Source organism: Nestor notabilis, unplaced genomic scaffold (genome assembly GCF_000696875.1).
Source record: "Nestor notabilis isolate BGI_N333 unplaced genomic scaffold, ASM69687v1 scaffold23032, whole genome shotgun sequence".
Classification (NCBI taxonomy): domain Eukaryota; kingdom Metazoa; phylum Chordata; class Aves; order Psittaciformes; family Psittacidae; genus Nestor; species Nestor notabilis.
In genome coordinates, this window is record NW_009919990.1 from 1 (window position 1) to 13,784 (window position 13,784).

The 13,784-nt window shown below is 42.3% G+C and overlaps 1 protein-coding gene across 1 annotated transcript; it reads left to right on the forward strand.

Annotated features, from left to right (window-relative positions):
• Positions 1 to 926: 926 nt before the first annotated feature.
• TMEM52 (transmembrane protein 52) lies at positions 927 to 3,530 on the forward strand. The gene is made up of 3 exons (XM_010010493.1): positions 927 to 958; positions 2,361 to 2,530; positions 3,169 to 3,530. The coding sequence occupies exons 1-3, from the start codon at positions 927 to 929 to the stop codon at positions 3,528 to 3,530; spliced, it is 564 nt and encodes a 187-aa protein (XP_010008795.1).
• Positions 3,531 to 13,784: the final 10,254 nt, after the last annotated feature.

Genomic DNA, 13,784 nt, shown 5'->3' on the forward strand with positions numbered 1-13,784 from the left:
CTGCTTGGGTTTTCCATTTCCCAGGCGTTGCTCTGCCCTTCTGAGAGTGACTGCGAGAGCTCTGGTCGGTGAGTAAAGTTTTCTAATGGCTGTAACCGAACTGTTCCCTTCACGACCGAGTGCCAGCTTCGAACTGACTGACAGGAGTCCGTCACTGCCACTTTCTCTCTAAGATTGTCAATAACTTACAAATCTGGCTTGACTGCCCTTGCTCTGTACCTAAGGCAAACGATCCTCTCTTTAAATATGACATCGAGGTGTCACCTGCCAAAAAGCGGATGTAGATCCTCTCTGTGCAGATCCTCTTGGGCAGATCTCTTCTGTGCCAGAGGGTTCAGTTACCTGAAACCTGTAGCATTCAATTCAACAAGGTAGAGACCTGCAGTACTGCTGGGGCAGCCACACTCCTGAAATAGCATAGAACCTGTTCTCCTTTTCTTGTACCATAAGTAGATCTGAAAAAAACACCCACGTTTCTGGCTGCATTTGAGCTATGAAAAAGTAACTTGAAAGTAACTGTGGGGAGCAGGCAGTTGTCTTAGGCTGGCATTTTCAGGCTGGCCTATGGCATTAGGTACCTTGTCTCAGTGAACTTTAAATAACTCAGATTTGTTTTTGGAGATGCCAGCGTTTGTAGTGCTCTCTCCTAAGCAACAGCAAAGTACCACTTTGTAAAAACATTTATCAACTCAGAAACCAACTTTTACAATGGGATTATTTGCATGTCCTCAGCTGGAGTAGTTTTACAACTATGAAGAACAGTCCCCTGAAAGGAACTCTAAAGGGGTTTGCCCCATGCTCTTGCTGATTGCTTTCCCTTCTTCACCTCAGATATCATGTGAAATGTATTCCCTGTCGTAAATTTGGTGTCTGTAGATATTTAAATCAGTGAATCATCTGCCTTCCTTCACAGATGCCCTCGGAACATGTCTAATTGGACCAGTCTGTGGTACATCTGGTAAGTTTATTGTTAGTCTTATGAACCCAGAATAATTTGAAAGTTCTGATGAACGGTATTTGCAGTAAGGCAATGGAAATGCTCTGCTCTTGGGTAGGAGGGAGGAAAGGGCTTCTCCTCAGTGTTGTGAAAGCTGCCAGTGGAATATATTGCAGATGAGCCCACAAGGGAGATAAGGTGTCAGGCGGGTACAGCATTTGTCCAAGGAGATGTCATCTGCCCTTTCTGGGTACAGCTTCACTGTTTGTCCTGCAGAACCAGAAAGCTCTGCAGAGCACTCGGCACTGTGTTGCCTCATGCACTGTCCACGGCCAGCTCCCTCTCACGGGACAAGAGGTTGTTCACTGGTTGAGAACTCCAGCCCTTACAAACCTGTTCACCAGCTGTTTGAAAGACTGAAAGGGGAGAAATAACGACAAGTAAATGGGTAAGCTTTTGGCATGAGTGATTCATCTCCTGCCTAAGACAGGCATTCTAGCTACTGAAAAACCCTAACGTTTTTATAGTTTGCATTCTGCCAAAGTATTAACGTTTCTTACGGGCAAGTACTACCTTTGGTTTGGAAAAAAGAACAGAATGCTATCGAGGCCGTTTCTACACATATTTAGGGCGGAATATAACTCTTAACAAGGAATTCAGGAACATGGTGTCGTGCTTTAAGCTCAGACAGTAACTAAGACTAAAGTCAAAAACACAGCACTGCACCAGCTACTAAGAAGGAGAAAAATAACTGTTACAGCTGAACCCAGGACACATGTCACACAGTAATTCTTGTTAAGCCACTTCAACTTTGTTCTTGGGTCTACTTCTTTACAGCACTGTGAAGCATTTCTTATTACCTCACCTTCTCATGGCACATCTCACTGCTCACCTAGCTCACGAGAGAGTGGATTCATTTGAGAAATTGGGGAGTGGGAAAGTAGAGTTTCAACTGAGAACCTGGAACACCAGTGCCTCCACCTGTGTGCATTACAAATTGTTAAACTTTGTTAAACAATAGAGATAGAATTGTGTTTTCAAGACATACTGCAAAATCTAATTTCTGTGCTCATTTATTAATACAGATCCTAGACTTATGAGAGCTTGTACTGGCATTTCCCTCCAAGTACATACCATTCTTACAGTTGAAAGCGGAGTCATTCTCGCATACAAGAAAATACAACCCAAGACAATTAACATGAGGGCAGCTGTGAGCCAGAAGGGATTGTACCAATGGCCACAGCAGTACTTCAACTCATGAGTAAGCATCTGTGATCCAACTTTGGCATTCAGGATCCAGTACCCACTGAGAGCTAAACCTAGGAGGTTTGGCCTTTCACCCATTTAGAGAGAAATTGTATTCAGCTCCGGAAGAAGCAAAACATAAGCAATGAAGTTTTGGTGTTCTCCCTCCTTCTCTAAGGTTAATCTTACTGGCTCTGTTCCTGCTCCTGCTCTGCGGGATCACAGCGAGCTGCATCAAGTTCTGCTGCCGAAAGAAGAGGCTTCCAGTGGAAACCTTCTCTAGGCACCCTTATGATTTGACAGTTATTGCTATTGACAGTGACAGCACTGCCCATAGCACAGTGACCTGTAAGTATGTGCTGGAAATATCTGCTGGGATTCAGCAGTGCTTTGCTATTGAACATGTGCGTGGAATTCTGTGTCCAGTCCTTGGGATAAGGGGGACTTTCTGATGTACTCCCCAAACAACTTTCAGCCCCAAAGGGTGGGCAGGAGAGATAAAGGGGGGTCATGAGGACACCATAGTAAGTGAGTGCAGAAGACAAGCAGAATTTAACTTGTTCATGGTGGGTTATCCACTTACATGTTGTCTCCCACATCTGTTCTTACTGCCATTTCCTCCTTTTTTAACTTTGCTGCTGCTCTCTGTGTCCACTGTTCCAGCCGCAGTTATCTCTAACGTGAGGAGCTGTTCACTGTTGTTCATGCATGAACCCTCTGTTACAACATACATGTACTGTGTTCGGTATTTCACAGTCACTACTGGATGTTGATATGCAGAGACATTTTTAATTCTGACTGCTTTCTTTTGGAGAATGTATAATTCCATTGTAGATAATTTTCTATACTGATAACTTTTAGTATATAGTGCATGACACCACAAAAATGAATCCGTGATTTATTGGAGAAAAGCAGGATTAGCACGTTATATATCAGTGTTCCATGCAGGTGTTTCATGTTTGGGCTTTTTGTTCCCTTTTTCACAGCATACAGCTCATGGCAGTACCCTTTAAGTGCTCCTATTCCTTCGGTATTTGTGGATATGGATAAGAACACTGTGTCCCTTCCAGCTTACAGTCTCTATGCAATGGAGTTGCCACCTTCTTACGATGAAGCTGTCCAAATGGGTAAACAAGACATTGAAGTGCCACGGATAAGCCAGAAATGCAGTGACATCCCTGGACAGGAGACATCCAGTGGTATGAATCCTATCCAGTGTTCACCTGATATAAGCAACAGATATCCAGCAACACAGGCAAATTCAGGAAATTCAGAAGATGCAACACAAGAACAGCCGCAGCTCTTTGACTCGTTTCAGATGGGAAGTAAAGGAAGGGAAGGAGAGTAAAAGTTAAAGAAGACATGAAGAGTCTGGTGCTCCAAGTAGGTTATGATGGAAAACTGTTTCCTTTCATGCCCTTGTAATGATCTGCCAGTTAGAAGAAATTTTTTCTGTGACTGCTGTTATCTCCTGGTAAAGCTTCTTCAAGGATATGAAATGAAGTAAAAGGGCAGCAGTTTAAAAATGCCTATAAAAGTGGGACAAAGTAAAAGGGCAGCAGTTTAAAAATGCCTGTAAAAGTGGGACATGAATTGCTTGTTCACCTTCTGATAAAAATAATAAAAATATTCCTCGTGTCCAGCATATGGCAATAAAAAAGGGCAGGGGAATTTTGCCACCTCAGCAACACACACGAAGAGTCAGAACAGTACAAACAGCAAATTGTTCCAGAACAGAAGCTTCCCATACTGGAGTGGAAAGGGAAACCTTAGCAAGTCACACTGAATAGCCTCTGTAGTTTCTCTTCTTTTGAGAACGCTAATTTCCCAGAGTGCAAATTGCTGCATAATGGCCCATGCTCCTTAAACTGCAGGATGAGGACAAACAAGGACAGGAAAGCCTGTGGAGGGAAATGCATTGTGCTGTGTTTCACAGCTAGACACAAGGAATGAGGCAGATGAGAAAAGATACTTTCTTTGTCAGTCATGAATCCCAAAGGGATTGGTTTTGAGGTTTTTTAGTATCTTCGAACTTCTGTTTTTGAGGTGGGCTGGCTTGTGGGCAGGACCCTTTTGCTACTTAGTTTTTCCACTTAAAGTACAGATTAGTCTCAAAGAGACACTTTCACACAAGGTTAAGCATTACTGATGTGTTCAAAATTTTCATCAAATATTTCAAAGATGGCTTTTCTACCTTATTATCTGTTCAGGTGTCAGGGTCACAGTCAGTACAGAAAAGGAGAAATCAAAGATTCCTGGCAGCTTTCACCAGTTTAGTACATAGGTGAGCTCAGTCATGTGCAGGATGATACAAAGCATGCTCTAGCTGAGCCATCCAGCATAAGTTATAACTACAAAATACCATGCTACCATCTGGGCAATAATCCGGAGAAATTACTCTTTAGAGGTGATTCTTTGTGAAGTACTGATAGCAAGGATAACTGCTATGCACTGTGTTAAAACTGGAAGCCTGGAGTTGATTACAGTGATCTCAGCCCAGGCAAAAATATGAGGTATGAGAGGCCTTCTTTTAAATGACAGCTCTTTTCCCTTTCTTGCCCCTCTGGTATTCCAAACAGTATGAATTTTGTCCCCTCCTGAGTAGTGATTTTCTTTGAATCCACTTTAGCAAGGTGCTAATTTGTCTACCTTCAAAAACATGAACAATCTGCAGGATGGTTTGTTGCTGTGGGATTATCTATGGGATATGAGCAAGAAAGAAAGTGCTATGTCAGAGTTAATGTTGACTGACCTTCTACTAACAAGAATATGACTGACTGTCTTCTTTTTTGCTGAAGTTGCTTTGGTAGCTGTGAAAAGGGGCTGCCTCCTGCAAATGTTTACGTGTCTGTCATTAATAATAGAAGTGGTGGGCACAAAGTCTTGCACAGCTTTTAGAAGACTATTCTGTGACAAGCATTACTGCAAGAACTACCCTGGAAATGAGCACTAATGATTCAAAAATTGAGATCTCTGCCAGCCAACAGGACTGAGTCTAGAATCTCTGCTACACATTCATGGTGTGTGAGCTGTTTATGAGTCCATCTCCCTAGAGAAGTGTTGGTTCTACGTTTAACTTGCATATAGTTTACTGTGAGGGTTGCAGGGAGAGACTGGTTTAACAAACCTGCTTCTCTTTTGTCTTGTCTGTCATTCTTAATTATACTTCTCCTGTTTTATTCTGTCCTTTGCTGCCTTCTTCTGTGTCAAGATGGAGACCAGGCAAAACCGACTACTTGGACGTCTCTAACTGGAAAAGCAATATATGCCCAGTCCTGGGTGTCTCCGAGTCACAAATACAGCAGATGTATTTTTATATACAGAACTTTTCTATCAGGGTAGCACTCAGAAACTAATCCTATGCCTTTCAAAGAAGGAACATCTGTTGGAGGGAAATGGCCGAGTGCTCGCTCACTAGTAGGAACAGGAGTATAAACCCAGGCAAATGAAAAACCAGTGACTGTCACAAGAGGGCAGTCCTGCACTTTCCGATATATTACGCTAGCTCACCACTGGTAACAGCTTAGTAGCCGACGAGCTACCGGTGCTACAAAGAGGCGAGGGCGCTTCTAAGGCTCGGGTTTGCTCAGTTCTCCAGAGATCTCTCAAGGACTGAGCTTGCTTGAGAAGGATGGGAGAATAATCACAACGGTTTGACTTCCCTTCATGCTTTTGCTTGCGCAGTAACGCTGAAGGAAGTGAGTTTCTGTGTGTATGTAGGAAGCAAGTGTCATTTAACACAGCATAGGGAATGAAGCACTTAGTTTTTCCCCCGGCTTCCTAGGAAGAAGGGCATAATCTGGTGTTTTCTTTCTAACACCTAAGGAAAAGCTTTTTGTCTTGCCCGGGCTCTTGCCTTGTAACATGGTTCATTAATTCAAACAAAAACTACTTGTTAACATAAACTCCTGACCTAATCAGCCTGCAGGAACACAGAATTTTCTTTGCACGTCAAAAGCAGCTCAGCTGGCTTGTCAGTAGTGATATCTCAGCCCTTTATCACAATCGACTGACTCCTTACAGAAAGCTGGTAATCAAAGCTGTCCCCAGCCCTTTGTCTTTGAGGAAGCAGATTCTCCCCACAACTGTTCAGTATTTACATCTCCACTTTACAGGTTTCTTCAGCTCAACAAGCATTGCAGAAGTTATACTCCTCCAGCTCATGACTAGGGGATTTACAAATTCCATTTAAACTCCTGCAGCAAAGAAAGAGCTCTCTTCCCACCTTGAGAACAGTTTCTATTTGCGTAGTAAATCCAGTTCATCAATTAGAATCACTAGTTGCATGTGGGAACACAGTGAGAGAAAATGACCCCTTAACAAACTAATGTCAGATAAGAAAATTTAAAGGGCCCTCCACTGAATCCTGGTCTAGACAAGCAACAGCTTGAAAGTGTTGTTCTCATATGCCTTACATAGCACTAAATAGCGGGATGTAGAATGGAAAAGAGTGTTCATTGATCATCTGGGTCATTTCTGTTTAATTGGGTAAGTTGGAGAAAGACCGACTTTCTTGTCACTATATATAAAAATAAGTTTAGTAGAGAGCTTTCACTCAATGTGTGTTTTTGCAATGTGATGGAAAGGAGAACTATAAGGTCCCAACCCTACTGTATGGTTAGAATAAACTTGTTTGCTTTAATTGATGTTTTAAAGTTCACTAAGCAAATCCAAAAATGTGGAATGGAGGTTAATGCTCTGTCTTCATTCTTACTGCTGTTTTCCACAGAAGGTTCTCTCTTGACTTTTGCTTTGCGTTCTGCAAAGCTCTGTTTACTTTTGGTGTGGGATCTGACTTTTTAGTCCTAGAAAACTTGTTTTGTTGTTGATGCTCTTACTGAGGCTCAAGCAGCAATGGGATACTTTCAAAACCTAGACATTGTGTTCCTTTGCATTTACTAAGCATGTAGGAGGGAAAGGACTACTCTTAAAATTTACTTGTTCTTACTGGGTATTGTGATTTGAATTTGCTCATTTGGCACTGCTCAGCATACAATTTTTCTTCTCTCATTTACCCAAAATGATCATTTTGCCAGTTATTTTCTGTTGTTATCTGATGGCTGTGTGAAAGAACTTATGATGGGGACATGTACTGCTGGAGAAGCTGGTGCTTACCTCACTGTCATCAGCTTGCAGTACTGCCTCTCCTCTCACACACACATGCACTCATCATGAGCACTTGTGCTCCAAAGGAAAATGCAGACTTGGAAGTAAATTACCTCAATAATTCATAGGGTTTTTAGCCCAGAGCAAATTATACCTTGGCTCCATCATGAAATTCAGGTTGCAAATCCTTTATAGCCAAGCCCATTAACAATCTAAGTAAAGTGGTACATCTATAATAGCTTTTATAATCGATGCATTATAATCTTTGGAGAGTATTAAGTGGTAGACCTGCAGCATCCAGACTGGAGCATCAATAAGGATCTGGACACAGTAAGAGTAAGAGAAAAAACGTTTCTTTTTCTGCCTTGTGGCTGCCTTTGTCTGCGTTGCTGCCCCCAAATAGCTTAGAAGGAGGTTTTGTTTGTCTGTTTACTGGTTGCCATTCAACTTTACCAGATGCAGTTTTTGAGGGAAAAGAATCACTGTTGTTGCCAGTCTGATGCATGGGACACTCAGTCACATGTGTAAAACCTGCTTACTTGGAGAATAAAATAACTCTCGGGGAACCACTTTCCAGATTCTTGCTCTCAGCTGTCTCCTGGCTCTGATTCTAATTATCTTTATCTGTTGGAACTATTTTTACTCAGGGACCCATTTACTAATTTTGCTGCAAAGAGCAGAGGTTCTTTACCCGCAAATAAAATTCAGACTGTGAGAGAAGCCTTCGAATTCTGTTCAGAGCAGACCATGAAACCAAAGTATCATGGGGGAATTGTGCTCTATAAAAATAAAGACAATAAATGTTTTATGAAATATTACATTCTAAGGTCAAATTCAATGCACAAAATAATAATAATAACAACAAAAAAAATAATAAGCTTAGGTGCAAAACCACATCACTGGGAAAACATTTTGTTCTGGTCAGTCAAAATCTAGAGTATAAAATGCCAGAGCTCTTTTTATCTTACTGGGGACAGAGGGAAAGGAGGCTGTAGAAAAGAATGAACCAGTTGCAAAGATTTCACATCCTTTTGGAATGACAAAGCTTACCTTGGACACTTGGAGAAAGGAGAAAATCAATTTCTATTTCTAATCTAGAAATGCTTTAATCTGCATTAAAGTGTTTAATTTTTTTATTTTTTATTTTTTTTTTTACCCTGCTTTCACAAGTAGCTCAAAAGGGAAACAAAAAAATAAGAGCCAGATGTTGTGCACTGTTTCTTCTCTCTCCATGCTAACAGTTTATGGCACAAGCTACTTCCTTCCAACATATAAGGAAATATAGTCCTGAAGTATTGCCCTGGGAAATACAGCTCAGATACCTGCTCTGCCACAGACTTCCCATGACACTGGTCTGTAAAACAGGGCCTGTCTTATCTTGCAAAGAATTTTGAGGATGAATACACTGAGCGTGGGCTGCACTGTCACAATGAAATCCAGGTACAGTCAGAGCATGATGAACTCTGTGTGGGACATGAAGCTCAGAAAAAAACCTCCCTGCTCCCTCCCCCTCTTAAGGAGGGAATCTGGAGAAGAAGTTTGGTCAAAAGTGTGAGATTTAGGAATAGCCTCTGGACTTCAGGTGCCAAATCCAGCCACTCTTACAACATTCCTAACTAGAAAAAGCAGCTGAGGGGCAAGAAATTTAAAAGATAGGCCCAGGATCAGTGTGAGGTGCCTGATGACGTGACAGTAGGATTTTACTTTATTTTTTTTCTTTTTTTAAGATTGCTGACCTGTTTGGGATCAAATGTCCTGAGAGATACCACCACAGAAAAAACGTGGAAAAGAATGCTACTTCTTTATCAGTTTGTACAAGCACTTTATTTCTGTAACTTCAATTTCTCTCTTGCTGAAACTCAGCCTTTGTTCTGTAATGTATAATCTTTTGGTCTAATTTGGAAGTCTCCGTAGTCTGATTTCCACCCTCTCCACATTATCAGAACAGATGTGGCAAGAAGTTTTGCTCAGCTCCACGGGTTAAGAGATGCTGTCCTTTTTAACCCTGAACCACTTGCCAGGTGGCTGCATCCCTTGTGAAAAGGCAGTTGTTGGAGACACACCAGTGCTCCATGAAGAAAGCTTCTACTTTCTATTTCCTTCTAGAATTTGTCCTGCACTGCACATAAGGTCTCATCAGCTGTTTTTAAAGGCAAAACAGCTGTGATTAGCTAACCAGAAGGCCATTTGTATTTGGAGAACTTGTCCCTCCACCTGTTATTCTAGCTAACAGAATATTCTGCTTTCCTCCACGAGATGGCACAAGTGAGCCCGAGTGGCCTGTGGGAATGTCGGTTTTCAGGCACGATGCTAGAAGGCAACATGTAGGGTCGACTAGATTGTGTGAGATTATTTGGAGGAAAGAGAGTTATACACTTATATTCCTTACGTCTAAAATTGCACATCTAGAGTAGACCTTTTCATCTTCATAGAAGGTCCTTCATACCTGCTGCAAAACACTGAAACTCAACTGACTTGGGCCACATGGGGAGCAAACAAACTTATGTTGTTATTTTTCACTGTAATAACTCAAAAAAAAAAAAAAAAATCTGTGATAATGGGTAGGACTAGCTTTCAACTAGAACAGCTTGCTCAGGGCTTTGAATTCTCTGAGGATGGAGATGCCACTGCCTCTCTGAGCAACCTGTTCTAGTGTCTGACCACCCTTAGAGTAAAAGTAGTGTTCTGCATGGTTGAGTGGAATTTCCTGTATTTTAGGTTGTTCCCACTGCTTCTCATCCTGTCAGTTGGTGCCCATTGAGAAAAGTCTGCCTCTGTCTTCTTTCACCTTCCCATCAGGAAGAACTATCAGAACTGGCTACTCTGCAGAGAAGGACTTGGGAGTGTTGGTTGATGAGAAGCTTGACATGAGCAGGCAGGGTGCGCTTGCAGCCCAGAAACCAACCATATCCTGGGCTGCATCAAAAGAAGCATGACCAGCAGGTCGAAGGAGGTGATCCTGCCCCTCTACTCTGCTCTTGTGAGGCCTCACTTGGAGTATTGTGTACAGTTCTGGTGTCCTTAACATAAGAAGGACATGGAGCTGCTGGAGCAAGTCCAGAGGAGGCCACGAGGACGATAAGAGGGCTGGAGCACCTCCCGTATGGAGATAGGCTGAGAAAGTTGGGGCTGTTCAGCCTGGAGAAGAGAAGGCTGCGTGGAGACCTGAGAGCACCCCTCCAATATCTGAAGGGGGCCTAGAAGGATGCTGGGGAGGGACTCTTCATCAGGGACTGTATTGCTAGGACAAGCAGTGATGGGTTCAAGCTTAAACAGGGGAAGTTTAGGTTAGATATAAGGAAGAAGGTCTTTACAGTGAGGGTGGTGAGGCGCTGGAATGGGTTGCCCAAGGAAGTTGTGATTGCTCCATCCCTGGCAGTGTTCAAGGCCAGGCTGGACCGAGCCCTGGGCGACATGGTTTAGCGTGGGGTGGCTCTGCTCATGGCAGGGGGGTTGGAACTAGATGATCTTAAGGTTCTTTCCAACCCAAACTATTCTATGATTCTATCAGGTATTTACACACATTGCTAAGAACCCTCTTGAACCATCTCTTCTTGAGGCCAAAGAATCCAAAGCTTGTTCATGCTCTCCTCATGTTAGATGCCTCAATCCCTTTATCATCAAAACATTTAATCTCATCTTTTGTCCAACTTGTCTATGTCATTCAGGAATTTTCACCTGAATTAAAGTGTGATATTTCGTATATTTCTCCTGAATGTGGGCCTAGGATAAAGAGTTGCATAAAGCAGACCATGGGAAATACCACATGGGCGGGATACCTAATCACTCTGTTTACCTCCTTATACTGTGCTGGCAGGCAGTAAGCTTTACTGGTGCTACCTATGCTCTGTTTCTTATTGCACTAAGTAGACTGACATTGCATCATCTCATACAGGGAGAGTTCAACACAAGCTTGTGATTGTAGTGCACAGCTCGGCATGCTGCTGATCTGTGTCCCAATGGTAAGAAAATTGGCAAGATGAAATCAAAGAGCAGAGGAGAGAGAGGAGATTCATATACATGAACTGTTTAATCAGAAATGGATAAGCTGCTTGAAAGCAGGAAAAATAAATGCAGTCTTCCTATTGCTTTGCATGGTGCTTTGGGGTGGAAGATGCTATATATATATATATACCCCTCCTGTGGGAGACTGTGCCTTAGAAGTACAGGAAATTGCCTGGATTAAAAAAGGAACATAAGGAATAATGCTCTTCCAGGCCAGAAAAGGAAGAGAGATTTCCTTTCCTTTCTCTAGTTTATCTCATTGTCACTAGCAAGAAAAGCATATTTCATCAGAGCATGCCCTTGCCTCTCACAGGTTTTAATCAAAATTATTCATGATTAATAAAAAATATTTGCCCTTGTTTTATTCTGTGAATTGCATCTGATGATGCTCTAAACCCACCACTCAGTGGTGTACTATAATAATAATATTGAAAAATCTAAAGTTTCTGATCAATTCCTACCTTTTTATTTCCTAACATATACTAACATTTCGAGTACAAAACTTAATCCCTCGAATCTCTAAATTTTAATCATGTAATTGATGTGCAAGGTGCTAGGTAACACATGTTAACATCATAAAACAACAGACATAAACCAACAGACAAATTATGAGGATAATTTGAGCATAGAATCATACAATAGTTTGGGTTGGAAAGGACCTTAAGATCATCTAGTTCCAACTCCCCTGCCATGAGCAGAGACACCTCACACTAAACCATGTTGCCCAAGGCTCTGTCCAGCCTGGCCTTGAACACTGCCAGGGATGGAGCAATCACAACTTCCTTGGGCAACCTGTTCCAGTGCCTCACCACCCTCACTGTGAAGAACTTCTTCCTCATATCTAACCTAAACTTCCCCTGTTTAAAGCCATTACTCCTTGTCCTAGCAATACAGTCCCTGATGAAGAGTCCCTCCCCAGCATCCTTCTAGGCCCCCTTCAGATACTGGAAGGCTGCTATGAGGTTTCCACGCAGCCTTCTCTTCTCCAGGCTGAACAGCCCCAACTTTCTCAGCCTGTCTTCATACGCGAGGCGCTCCCGACCTCTTATCATCCTCGTGGCCTCCTCTGGACTTGCTCCAGCAGCTCCATGTCCTTTTTATGTTGAGGACACCAGAACTGTACACAATACTCCGAGTGAGGTCTCACAAGAGCAGAGTAGAGGGGCAGGATCACCTCCTTTGACCTGCTGGTCATGCTTCTTTTGATACAGCCCAGGATATGGTTGGCTTTCTGGGCTGCAAGCGCACACTGCCTGCTCATCTGTGGGATAAGTTTGGTGACTTCTTCATCCATTTATAATTATAAAACTCCAAGTGTGTACATGTGTCTAATCAGTTGACAGTTCTGGTTTATACAGTCCTTCTTACTTCTCCTGTTTTCTTAGGCCTGCTCCTTTCAGACGGCCATTTGGTGCCTGTTTCTTTTGTCTGTTCAGTCACATACACATGTACCCAGGATTTATTCAGATGCCCAAACTGACTACTTCATGAGTCTGAAATGACATTCAGAGAAATGAAACTAAAAAAAAATAATGGGGGAGTTTCTTATCAGTCTGGAGATGGGGTGGGGATCAAGAGGCAACTGCTATGTCCAAAAATTAGTCAGATTATTATTTATGAATTTACAGACACATGCAACCCTAACCACAGGTGTCGATGCAGAGGGGTCTTTCTTCAAACCCTGCATGTCTGCATTTCTAGTGATTCACATCTTAAGCTGTTTCTACAGTGTCTTGAATTCAGGGAAGGCTCCAGTATAAAATCTCTGGCACAGGAAGTTCAGCTTCCACTCCAGACTTCCTTCCTCCACCTCCTTATATGCAGAATAGCAGGGAACATACTTAAGCCTTGCCTGTGCAGAGTGAGAACTTAAGACTAAGTAGGGCAGTTTGTGTTTTACCCAATAACTTCAGCTGGCACGTCCAAGATGGGCAGTGTACAAGACAGTGGTTCTTAATTATGAGATTTAATCCCCAAATTATCCTGAACTGTTAAGTTGCATTTTGTAACTGCACACAAAGCTGTGCCTAGCCCCTAATACAAGTATTATCAAAATGGGTCATAAAGATGACTTACTGGCATTTAATCCCACTTCCACAGTGAATTAGGCAAAACTTCTGTTGATGACAGTGGGGAATTTAGCCATAATGTAGATCTGCTACAATTGCAGAGTAAGAAAAACTACGGAAAACCAGGTCTGGATCAAGTTAATACCTAGGCTATTGCTAATATTAATAAGCTAATTTCACCTCCTAGATTTTTATCTGGTCTTCAGCGTCCTTTAAAAGCAACTTGGTAGATTCCAGGCTGAGGGCCAGTCAGTCCAGATGTCCAGTTTGAGCCTCAAAACTACTTGTATTACATTTTAACTTGACTCTGGAAATGCCTGTTAAGTATACTAGGGAAATTATGATGTTCAAAATGTGACACAGTGTTGAAGATCTCTGAGCTAGGTCTGCAGAAACTGGCACTACTTTGTGGTATAAATGTA